The sequence below is a fragment of the Lichenostomus cassidix genome, chromosome 1Aa (assembly GCF_008360975.1).
Source record: "Lichenostomus cassidix isolate B80296 chromosome 1Aa, HeHo_3.0, whole genome shotgun sequence".
NCBI classification, from domain to species: domain Eukaryota; kingdom Metazoa; phylum Chordata; class Aves; order Passeriformes; family Meliphagidae; genus Lichenostomus; species Lichenostomus cassidix.
Genome location: NC_139480.1, coordinates 32,147,792 through 32,166,368, shown reverse-complemented (window position 1 = coordinate 32,166,368; position 18,577 = coordinate 32,147,792). Strand labels below are relative to the sequence as shown.

The 18,577-nt window shown below is 42.6% G+C and overlaps 1 protein-coding gene across 2 annotated transcripts in view; it reads right to left on the bottom strand.

Moving 5' to 3' along the window:
* The window catches only part of RASSF3 (Ras association domain family member 3), a 106,793-nt gene extending 89,487 nt beyond the window's left edge, over positions 1 to 17,306 (bottom strand). Inside the window, exon 1 of one of the 2 annotated variants that reach the window (XM_085044342.1) lies at positions 17,033 to 17,306. In XM_085044342.1, coding sequence (XP_084900468.1) covers positions 17,033 to 17,291 — 259 coding nt within the window. In that variant the 5' untranslated portion in view covers positions 17,292 to 17,306. Of the gene's footprint in view, positions 1 to 3,902; positions 4,111 to 17,032 lie in introns of those variants that run through there. The other variant, XM_085044349.1, reaches the window with a different exon arrangement.
* Between the last annotated feature and the right edge of the window lie 1,271 nt (positions 17,307 to 18,577).

Sequence of the window (18,577 nt, the reverse complement as noted above, 5' to 3'; positions counted from 1 at the left end):
ACAGCTTCCAGCTGCCTGTGATACAGTTAATTTAAGATTTTGTCAATAAATTCTCACTTTTTGCCCTCTGAAAGAACCCTCAATTTGCCTAGTAGAAACAGTAGCTCAAAATGATGAGAACTCTCACCAGACAAGAGCTGAGAATAAAGGGCTTCATAAGCCAGCAGAATTTGTCAAGAAACACAACTCAAAATCACCCACCTCAGACTAGCTTGGTTACTATAGTTATTTATTTATTATAATGGCTGCAGAACAGGCAGGGTTTCCCACTGGTGCATTTTTCCAAAGTAAAAAAAAAATGACAACAAGCATTGTGCTTTTTATGTTTTCCACAGGATATTATGGGATTCTTTTCTGAGCAGGTATAAAATCTGTTTTTGCTCTGTATAAGCCTGAAAAACACCATAAAGGTTTAAATCAATGCAGATAATAAAATGATCTCTTCCAGGGGGATGCATTAGTTGCCTAAGGAGAAACTGCATGCAACAGTAACAGTTGTGAGATCTGAGCCACAAAATTATCTCAAACTAATCCCTAATTGTTAAAAATTATCTTGAACCCTGAAGCAAGAAGATTTATGTGTCTTTCAAAGCTTTTATTGTAGCTTCAATTATCATAATATTGAATATTCCTTTTCTTCCAGACCCTCTTTAAATCTTGTTACATGCTTGACCTCAGCAGCATCCTCTGGTAATGAGTTCTACAATTTAATTACATGCTGAATTAAAAATAATTTTGAAAAATTCTTTTATCTGCTTTACATTTGTCACCCCTCACCTTATTCCTCTGCTATGAGACAGAGAAAACAGGAGTTACTTGTCTATTTTGAAATTTTGCATCACTGGTTTCTATAATCCTATCATGGCCCTCCATTATATTTTTTCTAATTCCTTTGTCTTTCAATATCTCTCCCAGTACGCATGTACTTTATCACAATAAAACTTCTAGTTGTATGATGTGCCAACATAAATTCTCCTAAGATGTTGTAGGAAAAATTCAAATGTATTTCAAAGAAATAAAGGCTCCAGAACCCTAAACACTACATCCCTAAGTTTAAGCCTCTTATAAAATGTACTCTTTATTAAACTAAATACAGTTAAAAGATTATCAGCTACATTTAGTATATTCTGAACCATGTCTAAAATATTTTTTTAATCCTTCAGTAAGTAATCAAAATCAGCTACTGAAGAGCACGCGTAAATTTTCTTCCTTCTTTTAGAGCTTAGAAAGGAGCACATTAGCTGTAGGCAAACGTCTGTGGTCAACAATCCAAAAGTATCCATCCAAGGACAGGCTGGAAAACTAAGGAATTTTAGGAACAGCAACCTCATTATGCTTTGACAGCTCTTTCTAAAATTGTGTGAAATGCACCTTTCTGAACACAGTGACCTACAACAGTACTAAATTCATTGTTATACTTAAAAACTAATTTTGTGCTTTGGCAGATTTTGTTTCTGGGTCAAGTGGAGAGGACAAGGCATCCTGAGACACAGAGTGACAGAAGCAGAACAAAAGCAACAAATCTGAGGGTAATATGCAGAGGCACAGTGCCCATCCCTTGGTGCACATGATGAATGATATCACACAAAATCGATGACAAAGCATAATAGAGAACATAATCTCTGATCCACCTAACATGTCCAAATAATGAAATTTTCTCTTTTGTTGTTGTTAAAATGTCAATTTATCCATTAAAGCACAAGTGGCTAAAAACTATCAGTAAGTATTACTGGAAGCTTTAATTGCCAGCTGGGTTATTCATCTGTGGAACAAGCTTAACGATGCAGAATTGTTCTGCTGGGTCACGCTGGGTCCTGGCTCATCCTGAATAAAAAGTTCCATTAGTGCCAATCCTGGAGTAAAACCCATCAGAAAGACAGAGGCAGAGAAAAAGTTGGATTCTAATATGCTGGAGGCAAGGGTAAATCTCTGTGTACCAAGGGATGGTACTAGATGGTCAACACTACTCAGAGTAGGCTTATATGTTGAACAACTCTCTCAGAAGGACAGAAGGGCAACTTGGTAAAGAATTACCAAAATGCAGTGTTTCAGAGTTGAGAAAGCATGTAAGTAATTTTGTAATTCATCAAAAACTACAGGGAAATTCTGGACACTGAAGAAAAGGGCAGAAATGTTCATAGGTTTCAGGGTAGCTAAGGTTTCATGCCACTTGCTGTTTTTGTACAGACTAAAGAGCTGTATCTCCCCCCCTGTGAGAGGAGCATCAGGACTTCAGCTTCCAGTTTATGAGATTGGCTTCAGTAAACTGACAAGAAATTTGAGTTGAATTTTCACACTGAGATTTTTTCTGCTTGGACTCAACCTTCTGCTAAAATGATACATTTCCATCAAACCGACAATTTCGTGACAAATATCTCACTGCACAGGTAGAAAAGAACATAGAGGGCACTTCAGATACTATTTACAAATCAGTTCAAAAGAGATGCTAATTCACATGCTAAAATGATAGTAAAAAGCCAAATTTTACTTAAACTACTAGATGTAGAGGGAGAAGGAAGACAACCCACAAAAAGTATTATTTTTAAAGCACTCAGAATTCACATTGTTTCTTGCTACAAGTCATTGATATTTTTTTTTTTGCAGTACTGGGACAAAAGATAACTGCCATGCAAACATTTTTACACGTTTAACCCAGATAGCAATTAAAGCTCTCAATAATGTTTATTGATAGTTTTCACAGTAATAAAAGAGACACAGGAATTATCTGATGTGTTATGAGGACTCAGGATGACTTGATGTAGTAGGAGGCCTTGAGATTACCAGTATTCAAAGAGAGGTTAACCAAAACTCTAGGTTCATCAAGGAAACTTTCATACAGGCTTCAATGAGCTCGCATTTCCTTATGAATATTTGAAATCTGTGGACTCGTTCACACGGGAAGAAGTCATGTGTCATTTAGACATGTGGCCCAACAATGTTTCTGTGACAGATTTCAGATGGTACAACTCCTTTCAAGAGTTACAGATCTGTTATCTGAAGTCCAGCACTAAATTGCTCAGCTGTGGAACTGACCCAAATTCTACCCCATGCAAATACAAATTTGCTATTAATGTTGCAGAACTGACAAGTTCACCATTCTGTTCCAAAGAGCCCCAATGAAAAGAAAACTGACCTTGTACTATTAGTCCCTTAAGAAGGACAGAAAGAACTCGGCTTCCTATGCTATTGTAGTGCATGTTCTTCCAAACCCCTGAGAACACGTCTCAGTACCAGCCTTAACAGACCATGCTGAAGGGACAAAACAGTGTTTGGGCTTCAAGGGTGTTTGTGAGAATGTTCATCTGAGAGATGGAAACACTTCTCTGCTGGGCCTGGACAAGGATCAGAGCACTGAGCTGTTGTGAGGAGAGATGCCTTTTACTAACGGGTGAGCTGAGCTGGACTGCATTTCAGCTGATATAATGGAAGAGAATGCCAGTGCATCACTGCTGAGCACAAGCTTCTCTAAGCTGCCCATTGCTTCATGTGAAAACTGGTTCAATGAGTCAAGGTCTTTAGTCAGTTCGGTCTTTGCACAGTTTTCTAGATCAATAAACAGCTCAAGGCACTTCTAAATAATTTTCAGGCAGTTATTTGAGTCATATTAGAGCTCCTATATACATACCTAAGGGACAAACAAGGCAAAAACAAGATACCAAATATCACTGACAAGAATAAATTATACAGCTGCAAGGGAACTCTTTGTCTGAACAAGCCTGATGATCCTCCTATTGCATTTCCAGAATATTTTTGCAGTTTTATCTAATGAGCCTCCAGGAATGAAAAAATGCAAACAATGCTGGACTGGAAAAGTTAACCAGTTCAATGGAAGCAAATAATTTTTTCCTTTATTTTTTTTTTAGCAGGATAAAATGTCTGAAGAAACATAGCAGCAGACTTACCAGATTTCCAGAGAAGTTTTACTGTCCTTCTCCTCGAACCGCTCAGTGATTTAGGAAACCAGTAAAAAAACCGTGCTATCCTCCTGATGGTTTTGCTCAGGTCATTTCTTATGGCCATGGCTGAAAGGGCTCCACAGCTACACCAGGAACAAGAAGCACATGTATCCAGACGGAGAGAGGAGAGCCCACGAACACCCACACCGAGTGCACTCGCTCTGAGCTCAGCGTCAGCCAGCACGTCTCAGGACCACCTGTTAGTCCTAAATCCCCTCCCTCTCCGTCACTCTGCTCCAGACCTCCCTCTTTATTACAAGAAACAGCTATATTAATAGATGCTTCAGCTAAAGAAAGACCAATGCTTCAGAGTCTTCACCGGTTACTGTGTTTCCAATGATGTTAAGACACGTTTTCTGCGGAAAGGTTTTGAAGGGCTCCTTTGTTCATCTCTAGCTACCTTTTCCAGGCTGTAAACAAATAAACACAAAAACTGACAGTGACAAGTCCTCTTTCAAAATCCCTTAATTTAAATCAACAGAATTTTCTCTAGAGAGAGTGTCTCTCAAAGACTTTCTTCTGAAGGTTCTGAGCAGTACATTTAACAGAGACTTCTATAGATACACAGGGTGTTCAAAATGAGACTTTCCTCTTTTTTCTTAAGGCAAGCATAAAAGTCAAATCATTCACTGACACAATTTACTTAAGAATTGAGCATCTATCAACATATCACTATCCAAAGAGATGAACAGCATATCAGTACATAGACTATACATGCTTCAATCACTGTACATATTGAATTGTAAAGCTAGAGATGCTATGAACTAATATTTGCCCCCTGAAACATTTATCCCAAATTCTACTATACACTTTTAAACAGCAAGACTACGTAGCCATTTCCCAAGCTTGATATCATTTCCTTGAATATGTGTCCAGCTTCTCACATTTGATTTAATTTTTTTTCTTCTGCTAGATCTGAATGGCAGAAATTCCTGGAAAATCAAGACTAACATAATTACAAAACAAAGATGCTTTTGTATCAACCTTTAAACTACAGAAAGTAAGGGCTTTGTTACACCAGCTATGTTCACAGCATACAGTTAATAAATCTTCTAGAATTCACAATGTATTTTTCTACACTAAAATATGTGAAGTATTTAACCCCATTTTATACATCTGACTTTTTAAACATCCTGCAGCTTCTCAGGACTGAGCTACTGGTTTCTGATTGCATTTCCTGTTGTCAATATGTCTCTGAAAACAAACATTTCCATTTATACTGTATCTGTCACAATTCTTTAGCCAGTGTCAATGAAAAGAGCAGAAGGCAGGACACAGGCCACTGGATTTCATGTCTTGTTTGAACTCCACCCTGTCATACCAGAAGGAATTTAGTAGCAAAGTGACGATTTTAGCACAAGCAGGAGGTCTGTCACCCAGTTCTGAACAGGCAAGGAAGCAGAGTTAAAGGCCCAACAGCCAACTTGCTTCTCTCAGGAAATAGCAGGGGTCTGAATGTGTACTGGCATCTGACAAATACAAGACCAAACAATTATTTTTTTTCCTGAAATTCGTACATAAAAAATTAATGAAAATCAAAATGGCATTAAAAAAACCCTGTACTATTTCACACCATAAGTAAATATGTAGTAAGTTGACTAGTTTTGCAATTTGACAAAGAATACATATATGACCTTTAGTAGGATATGAAGGGCACAGGATTTTTTTTTTTTTTTGCTTAACAGAAAATGCCAATACAGTATCTTTATACTGATGTTATGAGGCTTAAAAAATATTCAGTAAAACGTATCCAGATGGAACAATACAAGGGGATAAACTGACTTTGCTGATGAGAACAACAAGCCTGTGGAGGTTTATACCTTACAGTGTTTAATGAAACAAAAATAGGCAAGAGCATAAAACACTGGATATTATTTTGAAGCAAACAGAACTCACTCTATACAAAAGAAGTCATCGGGATGACTCTGACAATTACACTATGCAACAAAACAGATAATACAGATGGGAACACAGACCTGAATTCAAGCCAATCTGAACAGCAGTGGTAGTTAGCTTTCCAATAATTTCACAGCTTCTCTATCACATCACATTTTTAGGCCATAGTTAGGCCAAAAAGTAAAGCTAATTAATCTAACAACAGCCCACAATCCACAGCTCAGGGATGAGGGGTGTGTGATGATGATGGGGGTTCCTCTCAACCTGAACTGCTAGCTTTAGAATATGAGCCACTGTGCTCTGCACAGGAATGCACTACTCTCATCCTGCATCAGCTGGGCTCAGGAAAGCTCACAGAGCTCCTCCTAAGACAATTCTGATTCTTCACATTACAATGACGCATTACTAAAGTTAAAAATTCACTGTATTAGAAAGGTACTACACAGGGCTACATATGTACCTTTCAATCTACACTGACAGAGTGCACAGAGATACTTTCCAAGGAGGACCTGAAATGTGAGCAGACTCAGACTCTTGATCCCTGCCTCCCTTTAGGGAAAAAAGGCCATGTAAGGCTTTTTCCTGCAACAGACTTCAACCCCCAGGTCATACTCTGCTCATCTAAGCAGTGTCTGGAGGAGGGGAGGGAATGATTGCTGCCTTCATTGCTATCCCACCTGCCTGGGAAGGGAGGTGAGCAGCTGTCCCCTCTGCCATGCAGGCAGCTCTGACCTCCTACCTCCCCACAACAGCACAAGGGTCAGAGCTCAGCGGGCACCTGTGCAGGGCAGAAGTGCCACACAGTGCCCATGTGTGTGGTGCCTGAGGTGTGTGGCAAGTCACCACCTTGGCAGGAGTCACTGCCAAGTGACTCTCTTGGCAGGAGAGCTGGGCACACCACACCACTCTCTACATCTGCCTCCCAACCCACTTTCTGCATGGAAACCTGGGCACACCAGTAGGAATGCAAAGGGGTGCTCATGAACCATCTGCCAGTTTAGGCATGTCCCTGGCTGCTCTGACCTACAGAGCAGCTCTGAACAGAGGGGGATGCCCAGTGACCTTGTGGCTGCCCTCCTGCAGCCCTCCCATGGCCACTGACAGAGCTGAGAGAACTAAAAATACCCCAAACAAATCTTCACTGCCGCATAAAATACTCTTAAACGATGAACTGTAAACAACCAGCAGTGTTTGACTGGAAATATTCACTTGGAGTGTGCTGAGTTTATATATTTTAAAAGCAAATTCTTTGCTAACAAGCATTTATTAGAGCAGCACAGCAGTGCTGAGATACCATAAAAATGAAGTTTAATAATCAGGAGGACCACAGACAGTGGTGCCAGATGTGGGGCAGATGAGAACTCTCTGCTCTGGAGCAGAAGACCATTTTTCCTCAGTGAGGACCTACTGCCATTTTTACTCCCCCCAGTTCTTATGTAGGAAATGGCTGAGATGAGTGAAGGATTTCATTTGCTTTGATTTTAGCTGGAACTTGCCCATTTAGTCTGGTTTCAGGAACAAAGATCCTCACACACCTATTCACAGTAGGAACTGTGAGCAGGAAAAGCTGAGTGTATTAAGGAACATCTGCTTGTTTACATTAGCAAAGGTCCCTATTAGCTGGGCTCAAAATGAGGTTTTGCAGTCTTTGTCGGCAATAACGTCTTTGGAAAACAAAGTGGTGTCATTCCACCCTGTCACAATGTGGGTGTATGTCACTGTGCTATATGCCACACCCACAGGCAGAGTTCAGTGTGAAGTATTCATAAGCCAGCCTTCACAAGAACATTTTCTGTATCAATGGACCTTGAATTTCCAGCGAAGAAGGAAGAGACTTCAGACCTCAATAAACTGTATAAACTGTTTCCCTTTTTTTTTTTTTTTCCAGACCACAAGATTGTTGCAATCCAGAACTGGATTTTGCAGAGAAACACTGTACCCATGCACTGAAACAATGGAATATGTGAAACATATTTACCCAGAAATTATAAACAAAATCTGCAACCTTCCTTAAACTCTGTTCAGCTGTATGTCAGAGTAAATTTTATCCAACTATCAAAAAAAGGGTCCTGCCTAACTAGTGCCTGGGCTTCAGCACTACTTAATTATCATGACACTGTCAAGACGCAGCATCACTAATTTCATATCAAAACATCATTTATAACATCATGATGTGTGACAAGGCTATGCAGTTGCTTGGAAGCTTATAAAGAACACAACTACTAAAAGAAAAGAAACTAAAACCTGCTGTATTTGACTTTAAATCAGCAAAACTAGCACAATACTTCCAATTTCCAGCTCAGCTGTTCAACCCTCCCTAATCCATATAAGTGGCTATATTTGTGGGCTTTCTAAAAAAACTTTTGATTCTCAGCAGCTGCACATACACAAAAAGAAAGGACTAAAAATTAAACAGTGATTGGCAATCTGCAACTTCCAAAACCTTGCCTCCCTTTGAAAGGTAGAAATTGAAGAACTGTACTATTCAAACAGATGTGAAATACATCTGCTATCAGATTTAATTATCTATTAATGACTATTATTGGAGAATAACTGGATTTCTCCCCCTAAGATGTAAAGAGTAGGAAGGCTCCTTCTTAGCAATAGCTCCAACAAAACACATCCTAGATTTTGAGGACGAAAATCACAGTTCAAAAGCATATTTGTTCCTATCTGGTTAGTTCTTGTTTAATTCTACAATATATTACACTGTAAATAAATATTTGCCGACACTATTACATTGAAAAGAATGTCTCTTTGTGTATTTCAGCAATATTTCTTTTTGATTCTTTTCACTATCATCCATTGTACTGCACAGTCATTTCCTATTTTGTTTCAAATACTTAAATCTGTAAAATTTGATGTAATTTGCTTTATGTTCTTTTCCAGATAATGAGAATGTGCAGAGGCAGGCAGGACTAGCACAATGCTGTGCTGGAAGTGTGTGAGGGAGGGAACTGCTGTGCTGGTGCAGCTGAGCATTGTGAAGGTAATGCACTATTTCTTGGAGACTGCTGCTGGTGCAATGTGCTGCACATGTTCATTTTTAACGTAGTTTGGTTATAGGCTTACTGTATGTCTATATGTTTGTGCTTCAAAATTAAAGCCAAATGTAAGTTTAAAAAGCCAAATGCAGAGAATAGCAGAGCAATGTGAAGACAACAGATTCATGTTAATTTTAGCTTTGCAGTAGATACTATATTAGTTGCAGCAAATTCAGGGAAATTATTCAACAATCTTTAGGAAAATCACTTTTGTATGTAAACAGCTACACCTTACAGTAAAGGAAAAATAAAACTCAGGGCTAAAACTAGAGAGAAGATACTGAAGCCTTGTAACATAGTTTGACACATAGGATTTGACTCAGCGCATGATAGACCAACTTGCCTGTGGGCTTCGGGTGACTTTGTGCCAAAATTAGTAGACTTCTCAGTGAGAGCTTGCATGGAACTATCATTAAGAGAAAACAGATCAAGGCAGAAAAACAGAAATATTTGTTAAACTTTGCTAAAACAGTAATTTTTTCATCCTAATCTGTCCTGCTTAAAACCTGACCATTTTTTAGGGTGCAGCAAACTGTGACTATCCTTCTTAGATTTCTGCATTGCAGTAAGAGTGATTACATTCTGTTTGCACTTGAGCTTAACATGGGTGCACCTTGTACATTTCTTCTTGCTTAGAAGAGTAGAATGTTTCTTACTTTAGCCATGGCAGCTACTAGATAATAAGTGAATGTTTCGAACAGGAGTATAAGAGAAAAATACACAGCAGAACCTTCATTGTAGCCCTTCACACTTTCTTCCAAGCTCCTACACTTCACTGTCAGGCTATGGCACCCAAGCTGCTGTACACAGTGCACTCTTCCTTTACTGAGCAAAATACAACAGGCATTCCTCAGTACAGTGTGCAGAAAACAGACATGTCTAGCAGCTCCTAAAGCCACGCCACCAGCACACTGCTGACCTGCATTTCACTGTCTGGATAAAGAAGGATAAAGCCTTCCAAGAACGCTGGAGACTTCTGGTCAACATCACTTAATAACAGAAGGAAGAGATGACCACAGTCCCTGGACAAGAGCTGACCTCTAATGCTGGCTTGAGCAGTGACCTCACAGGTAAGCTTAAAAAAATTACTTAATCTATCAGTGCTTCCATCTCTGTCTGCTTTGCTCATAGCACTTCAAAGTGAGGACTGCTTCTTCCTATATAAGCATACTCCCTCTCTATTAAGGACTTAGGGTGGCCAACAGCTCCTACTGCTAGCCCTAAATGCAAAAAAAGCCCCAAACTGTGTAAGTCATTTAACAAAAAGACACACTATCCAGTAAAACCTTAAGTTTTATCTTTTTTCTCCAATGTGTTAAAAGTTCAGATACTAGCAATATGTATATAGCATGCAAGCACAATGTTATTTAAAAGGCACCTGTATCATTACATCCCACAATGACCCAAACTCCTGCCCAGGCAGAGCTAATCTGTTGCACTTTGAGCATGGTATAACTGTATAAAACAGGCATCAAGTCACAGGAAGCTCCTCAAAGCTTTCCCATGACAACATCAAGTTCCTCCTTGGTTCCCCAAGGCTTTCTCCAAGCAGATCATCAGGAGTTATCACACTGGCCAGTAATGGCAACATTTTTATTACTAAGATCTTTGCTTTTCTAAACACATCATTGCTTTGATGTTTTATTACACATCTTGAATACGTCCAAGGTTAGGAACACTGCCTGCAGAAACACCTGTTTTATCACATTTTTATTAGTGCACCCCTTTATACTGCTGTATCATCTTGGTTTATTCCAAACCAAGCCTTACATCATCTGGGGTCCTTCCCCTGCCTGTGAAATCAAACACGGGGTATCTCCACACCAAGATGCCCTAGGCAGAGGAGGCTCCTGCCCACTGAAAAACTCCTCTGCAGGAGCTCCCTACAGAGTGACTCCAAAGTGTGTGAGGAAGACAAAGTGTGTGAAAAACCACACAGCATTTTCAGAGCCTTTCAGTGATGACATATGAATATTACAGGATTTCAAAAATTTTTCTCTTCACTGCTATGCAACCTGAAAACAACTGCCTGTATTATCTGTAGTGTCTTAGGGGTGCATCTGAGACACCCAGACTCTGAAGAACATCATAATTAATAATTAAGCATTTATTCATGAGATGATGAAAAGAAGAACAAAGAACAGTGCTCAGTAACAGGTGAGAGCTTCTGCATAGGAGAGTGTGCGGCTTAGGAGTGGAAGATGGGACTCATAAAGGAAATGTCAGAGGCCAAGAAAACAGTATCCACAGTAAGCAAGGAATTCAGTGAGGAGTTACCAGTTGCTGCAAACAGCAGGGGAAAGAGCTCAGCTTTCAGCAGTGAGAACCTTGCTGTGACTACAGAAATGCCCCAGGAGGCAACAAGGCACTGAGGAAGACAGCAGGCATTACTCTTGAAGAGCAAGCTCCACCAAAGCTGCTGCTTCTCTCCATTTCTACACCTCTACCTTCCACCCTGTGCTGGACACAGTCCACTACCCAGTGCAGGGCACAATGCCTCTGCACTACACAGGGACTAATTTTTTCTCCAACTCTACCAGCCCTGCAAGCTCCAGCAAACACCCCATCGGGGCAGCAGACCACCAACACTCCTCCAAATCCAACAAGGAGGAAAACAGGGCTTTCTCTGAGCTGAGCTCCCCCAGCACAACCCAAACCCTGACACCTCCTGCTGCTCCAGCTTCTAAGGATTCTGAGAAAATGTGGTACTTTTGGATTTAAAAGAAAATATAAAGCACTGGGGGAACTGTGCACCATTAAACAACTCCACAGAAAGAATGAGAAAGGGAAGCAGACTCCCAGCACTGTTACTTCTAATCTAACCCACTATAGATAAAACTTTAGGAGCCTTCAACTCTGAACAACTTTGGTAATTCAAGTAGTAACTCTTGTAGTTTTAGCAACATAACCTCCTCATTACATGCAATGAAATATGAATGTACTCCTACTGCAGATAGTGGACAATGTCTATTCTCTTACTTAAAAACAATAAAAAATTTGTTACACAAATTTGAATATCCTTCAGGATATTCAAAAAATATCCTGAAGGAAAAAAACCCACTAATTCCTGTGTTTGTTCCTTTTCTCCATATTTTACTCTCGACAGGGGAATCTGTTTCTTTGCTATTTCTGACAATTAGTAGGCATTTAGATAATATATCCGACTATGACCTAAGTAGGTTTTTTCTACGGTTTTTGTTCTGTTGTTTGTTTTTATAGATATTTAAAAATTCCTGTAGCAGAAGAGCTATGCTACATATCAAAACATAACACCTCGGTTCTTCAACTGCATTAAAGCAGGAGTTAACTACTGAATATTCAGAGCCAATATAAAAACATGTTAGAAACTGAACAAGGCTCCTACCAAAATACCCATTTCAGCAGAGAAAAAACAAAGAGGAGGCCCTGACAGGACATGACATTGAGCCATATACTTCACAAGGAATGCTTACTTGTAGCAATGTGGAGTTTTAGGATTCCATGTGCTCTCTTTGTTTCCCTGCCTTGTATACTATTGGTTCATTTTAAAATATGCATCATGCTGTACCTGAAAACCTATTGGTGTGCACCCTTTTGCCAATCTTGCCTTCCTTCTCCTGGGACTGGCTCTTAGAGAGCCAGCCCTGCCCCCTTCCTTTCCACTTAAAAGCCAGCGCCTGGGTCTGGGAGAGGTCTCTTCTCTGAGCTGGCAGCCCCTACCCTGTGCCTGCCTTTCCTCCCCTCTTCTCCTCCCCTGCAACCCCTCTCCCCAAATAAACCTCCCTACCAGAACAGAGATGGAGTCCAGGTTCGTTTCTTTGCCTTACTACGTTTCCTGTTAGAATTTCCGTGGTTGAGAGACTCGTGCCATGCTGCAGGACCCCGGGGGCTGCCTGCTCCAGATCCGGTGGGATTACACGGACTAGAGACCCGGTCCGGGGGGGCAGCCGGCCTGTGCCACCCCCCCAGACCCTGCAGTAACACTTACTCAATAAACAAAATCTGAAAAACAGGTAAAAAAAAGATGTAGAGAACAGAATTCCCAGCCATGTCCCATCACTAAAAACAGGAAAGGAGCCACCTGGTCTTCATGGTGCCTCTAAACTATCTGCTTAAATATCTTTATAAAGTTTGAAGAGAAAGTAATGTAGGACCTGTAATTTCCCTATATTCCTTTAAGTGAAGAATAAAACTTCTGAAAAGGTTTCATTTGGTTTCATCTGGTTCAATGAAAAAGAGTAAGATGCAAAGTAAAAGAAAAGTTACGAAAATTAACTACATGTCCAGAGCAAGTAGTCCACAAAGTAATTCCTTTCACATTTCCACCACCTATGTATACCCAGTCTGTTCACCGGACTATGGGGAAAGTAAAACTGCTCAGAAATTGTATTTCATAGTCTGACAGCACAGACTTTCATCCAAAACCATGAAAAATGCCTCCTTTTTCAAATGCCAAGACATGTTGATTCAGTGCAACAACCTCCTACACTACATAACGCTATACATAATGCTATACAAGACGGAAGAAATTGAGAATTTTCACTCCAGACCACCTTCAGATTGAAAGAAAAACTGAATGCTAGAAAAAAAAAAAGCCCCACTCTTTACTGTATACCATTCCATTATATAAACTGAAATAATCCTGGCTGCATCTGTTTCAAACAACTTCGTGCAGAGAAGTCAGGCTAGGCAATGGAATTCTGTGTCTGCACTAGGTTTTTGACCTAAATAATAGAGGTGAAAAGGTGAATAGCAGAGTAAACCTGGACTGCTAAACCAATCAAGCCTCCCTTGAAAAGGAATCCAAAACAACAGCAAGAGGTCAGATACTACAAAGTATCCTTTTCAGAGGTATTTCACTACACTTGGCTTTCTTCCTGGGCTGGGGTCCAGAAATATCAGCACTGCTTTACTTCTTTTCAAGAAATAGGTTACTTGAATAATGTGCACCTTGTGCAATGCATTGAAAGAGACATTCATTAATCCTGACTTTTTTTTTTTCTGTTCTGATCTCTCTTCCCTGAATTAAATGAAAGTATTTTTTCAATTTTTATCAGAAGCCTGAAAACTTGTGAATTCCAAAAATCTCACAAAAGGCAAAAAGACGTTTTTCCTGGTAGTTCAGGGATCCCACCTCACTTTATGATGTGCACCAAGGAGTGAACAAAAACCCTAAGACAGCCACAGACCCACTGGAAAATGGTAAGAGTAAAGTCTAGCCTCTACTGAAGCTCAGCTCGGAAATTTTTCCTATCATTGTGGGGAAGGCTGGACAGAGATACTCAAAGAAATCCCCATTCCCAAAGAGAAGTCACAGACTTTTCTTTTAGAAAAAAGTCTGTACCCAGATTCTTTAAAATTACTCATTTTATGTACCCTTTGACTGCTTCCATATCCCAGAGGAAATTTCTCATGCCTTTTCATCCTTGTCACCACATTCACCACCTCTGGCTTTGATCATGTCTGATGGCAATGATCTGGTGAGAATTTACATCAACCAATACTTAACGCGGAGGGGGAGGAGGGGTGGAACCAGGCCTCTGCGTTTACCGAAAGTGTCTCTAGGCTATTGAGAGATCACTCCAGCCAGCACTGCCTGGTGCTGTACAGAAAGACCCTTCTCACACCTGTGCCGGTGTAAGGCACATATTCTCACTCACCCACAGAGTTGGATAACTCGTGCGTCACCAGAGATAAAGAACTCAGAGCGCTCAGTCAGCTGGAGGTTCCAGGGGTTTATTCTGAAGGGTTCCAGGGTGAAAGAGGGCGAGACACCCCAGCCGTCTACATTTAAAGGGGCGGCTGGAGGGTCAGGGGAGAGGAGGCGGGGGGAACACCACAACCAATGGGAGGAGGAAGGGATGCAATCAGGGGTTAGGTTACAGCTGGGGGGATTTACATAATTTGGGGAGGAACCATCGTGTTCTCCAGGGGGGAGGACTAAGAAGGCTTCCACCAGTGGGGTTCTGCTGTATTGGAACCACTCAGCTCCTCAGCAGTTCCTGAGATGGTATCACCCACCCCAACAAATACTCAGAGAGGGTAATTTAAATAAATACAGTATCTATGTCTTTGTGACTCAGAATCATGAGAATTCAGTACATAGCTCTCTCTTTATTAGCAATGGCCCATTTGGAAGATGATGTTGTGGTTTGCTTTTTAGAGGACCTAAAGTGAACTCCTCTACCACTTGTGGCTTCTGGAAAACAGGTTTTTTCTGGGAAACTTTTGGCACTGTCCCATCTTGCCAGGCAGATTAAAATCTTTGAAAGGTACTTTTAACCTCTGCTGTAATCTCTGCTCTGCAAGGGATACCCAAAGGAGACCATGGCATCTTCACAGAGGCTACCACAGAGGTCACACATTTGGCTGTAGTCCTGGTTGTATCTGATTCAGCTTTCAAGGCCAGACTAGACACACTTTGGATGTTGAGCACAGCTGTGTCTGCTGCCTTCCCAAGGCAGGGGACATCCTTCTCTCCCATATTCACTTGCTCACAGAAGAGCTTGTGACTCTGGGTGAAGACCGACGCCTAGCCAGAGTGGATTTAGCAGCTCTGAGCCGGGAGGGCAGCTGGTCACACGCTCTTTAAGGTCTCTGCACTGTCCTGACCCAGCCCCTACTTTTGTTGCCCTTAGGCAATTTATCAGCCAGATCTGGCTGCCTGGTTGTGCCTGACAAGTGGGCAAGAACAGAGCATCTCACAGCAACCCTTGCACGCTTTAGCTGGTGTTACCTTTCATCTCCATAGTGCTTTACAGCTCCTAAATATTATATTCATGCTAGATCATAAAAGTTGAATGTTTCCTCTGCTACTTAAACAGCAATTTAAGAGAGCAGCTTGAAGTACTATGCCTCATAAAAATGGAGCGTGTCATGGAGGAGAAAGAAAAACATTGTAAGCTGTAATAGTTCTGAGAAAATGTTGCTGGAAGATACATAATCCAATGTGACACTTGAAGTTCTTGTCATGGAGCATTTGATCATAAAAAAAAAATAATTATTTCTAAGGTCTATTTTCACATCAGTGCACTACACATACTGTCAGAACAAACTGTGCACTAACGCAAATGATAAATAGAAAGTACTTTAGTTTCACAGCCAAAATATTTCCATCCCAAGAGTAACTGTAAAAATAGAGGAACTGAAAGTGAGTGTAACTGTGAGAACATTGTGTCATAACATAAATTATATATATCAGCAGAGGACAGTATGAGGTTATTACATCTACTTAAGACAGAAAAAAAAGGAAAAGATTGACCTTTCTTTCCCACCTTGCGTTTCAAATATCAGCTGTTAAAATAAGGCTCAGTGATGTAAATCAAAAGCAAACCACACACCTGAACATGTCACACCGCTAGGGATAGCACTAGATTGTCCTAGAAAGTACAACAGCACTGCAGCTATGGGCAAGGAACAGCCAGCCAAGTGAACGTGCCCATGGAGTTCTATGCTGCAATTACCCTGGAGGTTACTAAGAAGCCCAACAACGTGGCCAAAGCCTTTTCAATCAATCAATCAATGGCAAAAGAGGACTTTCCACCAACACTAGATTACGTATGGCGTCCTGCTGTAAAGGACAGGAGGTAGCAGGAGAATGTATTTTACACTATGGCAGTAGTAATGAAAGGGGTGCAAAGGAGGAAAGTTGCTTTCTATGTAGGAAAAGGAGAACACACCTTTACCTACTACGAATCAGAGCCCAGAGAGCGAAAGGACATGTACGTGCTGTGTCCATGGGACATGCGACACCACAACGCAGCCTTGCCCGGCTTGACCGTGCCGGACAGCGAGCAGAGCGCATGGCTTTCGGCAGGGCTGAGCACACACGAACCCCTCAGAGCAGCACTCCCACACCCTGTGACACGCGTTACCTTCCCGTCGGGTGGGGAGGGAGCACTTTTCCCCGGATCACACTGCATCCACCCCATGCCCGGCAGCTGTCCCGGCCATTCGGCTCCCGGCGGCAGCCGTCGTGCTCCAGCGCTTCACATGGCGAAACGCTGGCTCCCGTCGGGGCTGGGCGAGGCACGCTTTTCACGGCGCGGATCGGGAGGCGCCTGCCCCGCCTGACCCGGCCCCGCGCCCCAGGTTGTGTGAGGCTCTCCGGTCCCCCGGCCCCGCCGCTCCCGCCCCGCTCCCGCCGGAGCCGCTCACCCGCGCAGCGCAGGCCCTGCGACAGCACGAAGCGGCAGCACAGGTCGCACCACGCTCCCGCCGCCGCCGGCCCGAAGCGGTGCGGGGGCTCCGGCGGCGGCGGCGCCTCGAAGATGGTGCGGACGTGGCGGGGCCGCGGCGGGGCCGGGCGGCGGCGGGCGCCGAGCGCGGGGCCCGGGACGGCGGCGGGCGCGTCGGGCTGCGGGGGCCCCGCCCGGCCCCGCCGAGGCTTCTCCCGCCGGTCCCGCGCGGCCGCCATGCGCTGTGCCCGCCTCACGCACACGGCACCCGCGGCCCGGGGGAGCGGGGAGGCGGCGGGGGCCAAGGAGGCGGCGGCGGGGACCAAGGAGGCGGCGGGGACCAAGGAGGCGCCGCACCGCGTCCGCGTCCCCCCGCGACCTGGCGGCCGCCGCGCCGCTGCCCGAGTCCTCTCGGCGGTCTGCCGGCCCCGCTCCCGGGAGGCACAAACTCCGCATCATTCGGCATAAACGTACTCAGGGATGCTGAAGCGGCCCCTGGCACAGGGGGAGCTGACAAGAACTGGTGATGCGCTTCAGTAGGTTCCCATTAAAATGATGTACCTCAGTTCCTTAAAGCAGCTACTGGGGGAAACATTTCGCAGGGCTGGGCAGGGGTGCCATAACCCACACCTGGATGGGGGAGGCTGTGGCGGCCGGGGTAGTCAGAGCGTTCATTCAACACTTGTGTCAGTTTCCAGGAGCACAACGCAACTTTGAAGAACCGCGCCTTGCCCTTGCCGGCAGCACGCCAGCAGCTCAGCCTGCCGCTGCTAGCCTTGCTTACCCACAGGCATCGAAGTCCTCCAAAAGATGTGCACCTACAACTACTGCTGCCTGGGCTGGTACCAGCTACAAAATAGCAAATTCCACTGAAGGACACTACCCCTACCACCTTTTTTTTTTTTTTTTTTCTTTTTCCGATTGACTGATGCCCAAAAAAAGCTATTTAGGGCACAGAAAATGAGAACCTACTCCTATAACCCCTCTTCAAACAATATTGCTGTTCCCAAGACAATCTGTTCTGGCGTTTGCCTGTCTTTACCAGTACACCAGGAAAATCTGTTTTGGCACTTTCCTCTTTTTACTATTAGAAAGGTTTCTACAAAGTCGAAGGCTAGGTTTTTTGTTTGCACTACAGTTATTATTTGTAATCTATAATCCTTTCACCACAGTCAAAATGAATGCTGATCTTCTGAAACAACCTTTAGATTACCAAAGACTTTTACATCCCTCTTCTTCCAATACTCTGTTTTTTTCAGCCAATAACTCCCCTTTTTTCCCAGTTCGGCACAGGACTATCCAGAACTAGTCTACAATTACCACTTCTACAGTGATTGACTACATTATAAATGATTGAGTTCTACCAGTGAACCATTTCATACTGAGCAGAGACTAGGAATTTTGTCACCATTAAATGAACTAACATTGTTCAGAACATGTGTCAACCAAGTAGTTTAAAAAAATTAAAAGAATGAGTGGCTCTACCATATTGCCTATGCTAGTGATTCTGTTGCACAGGGCACAT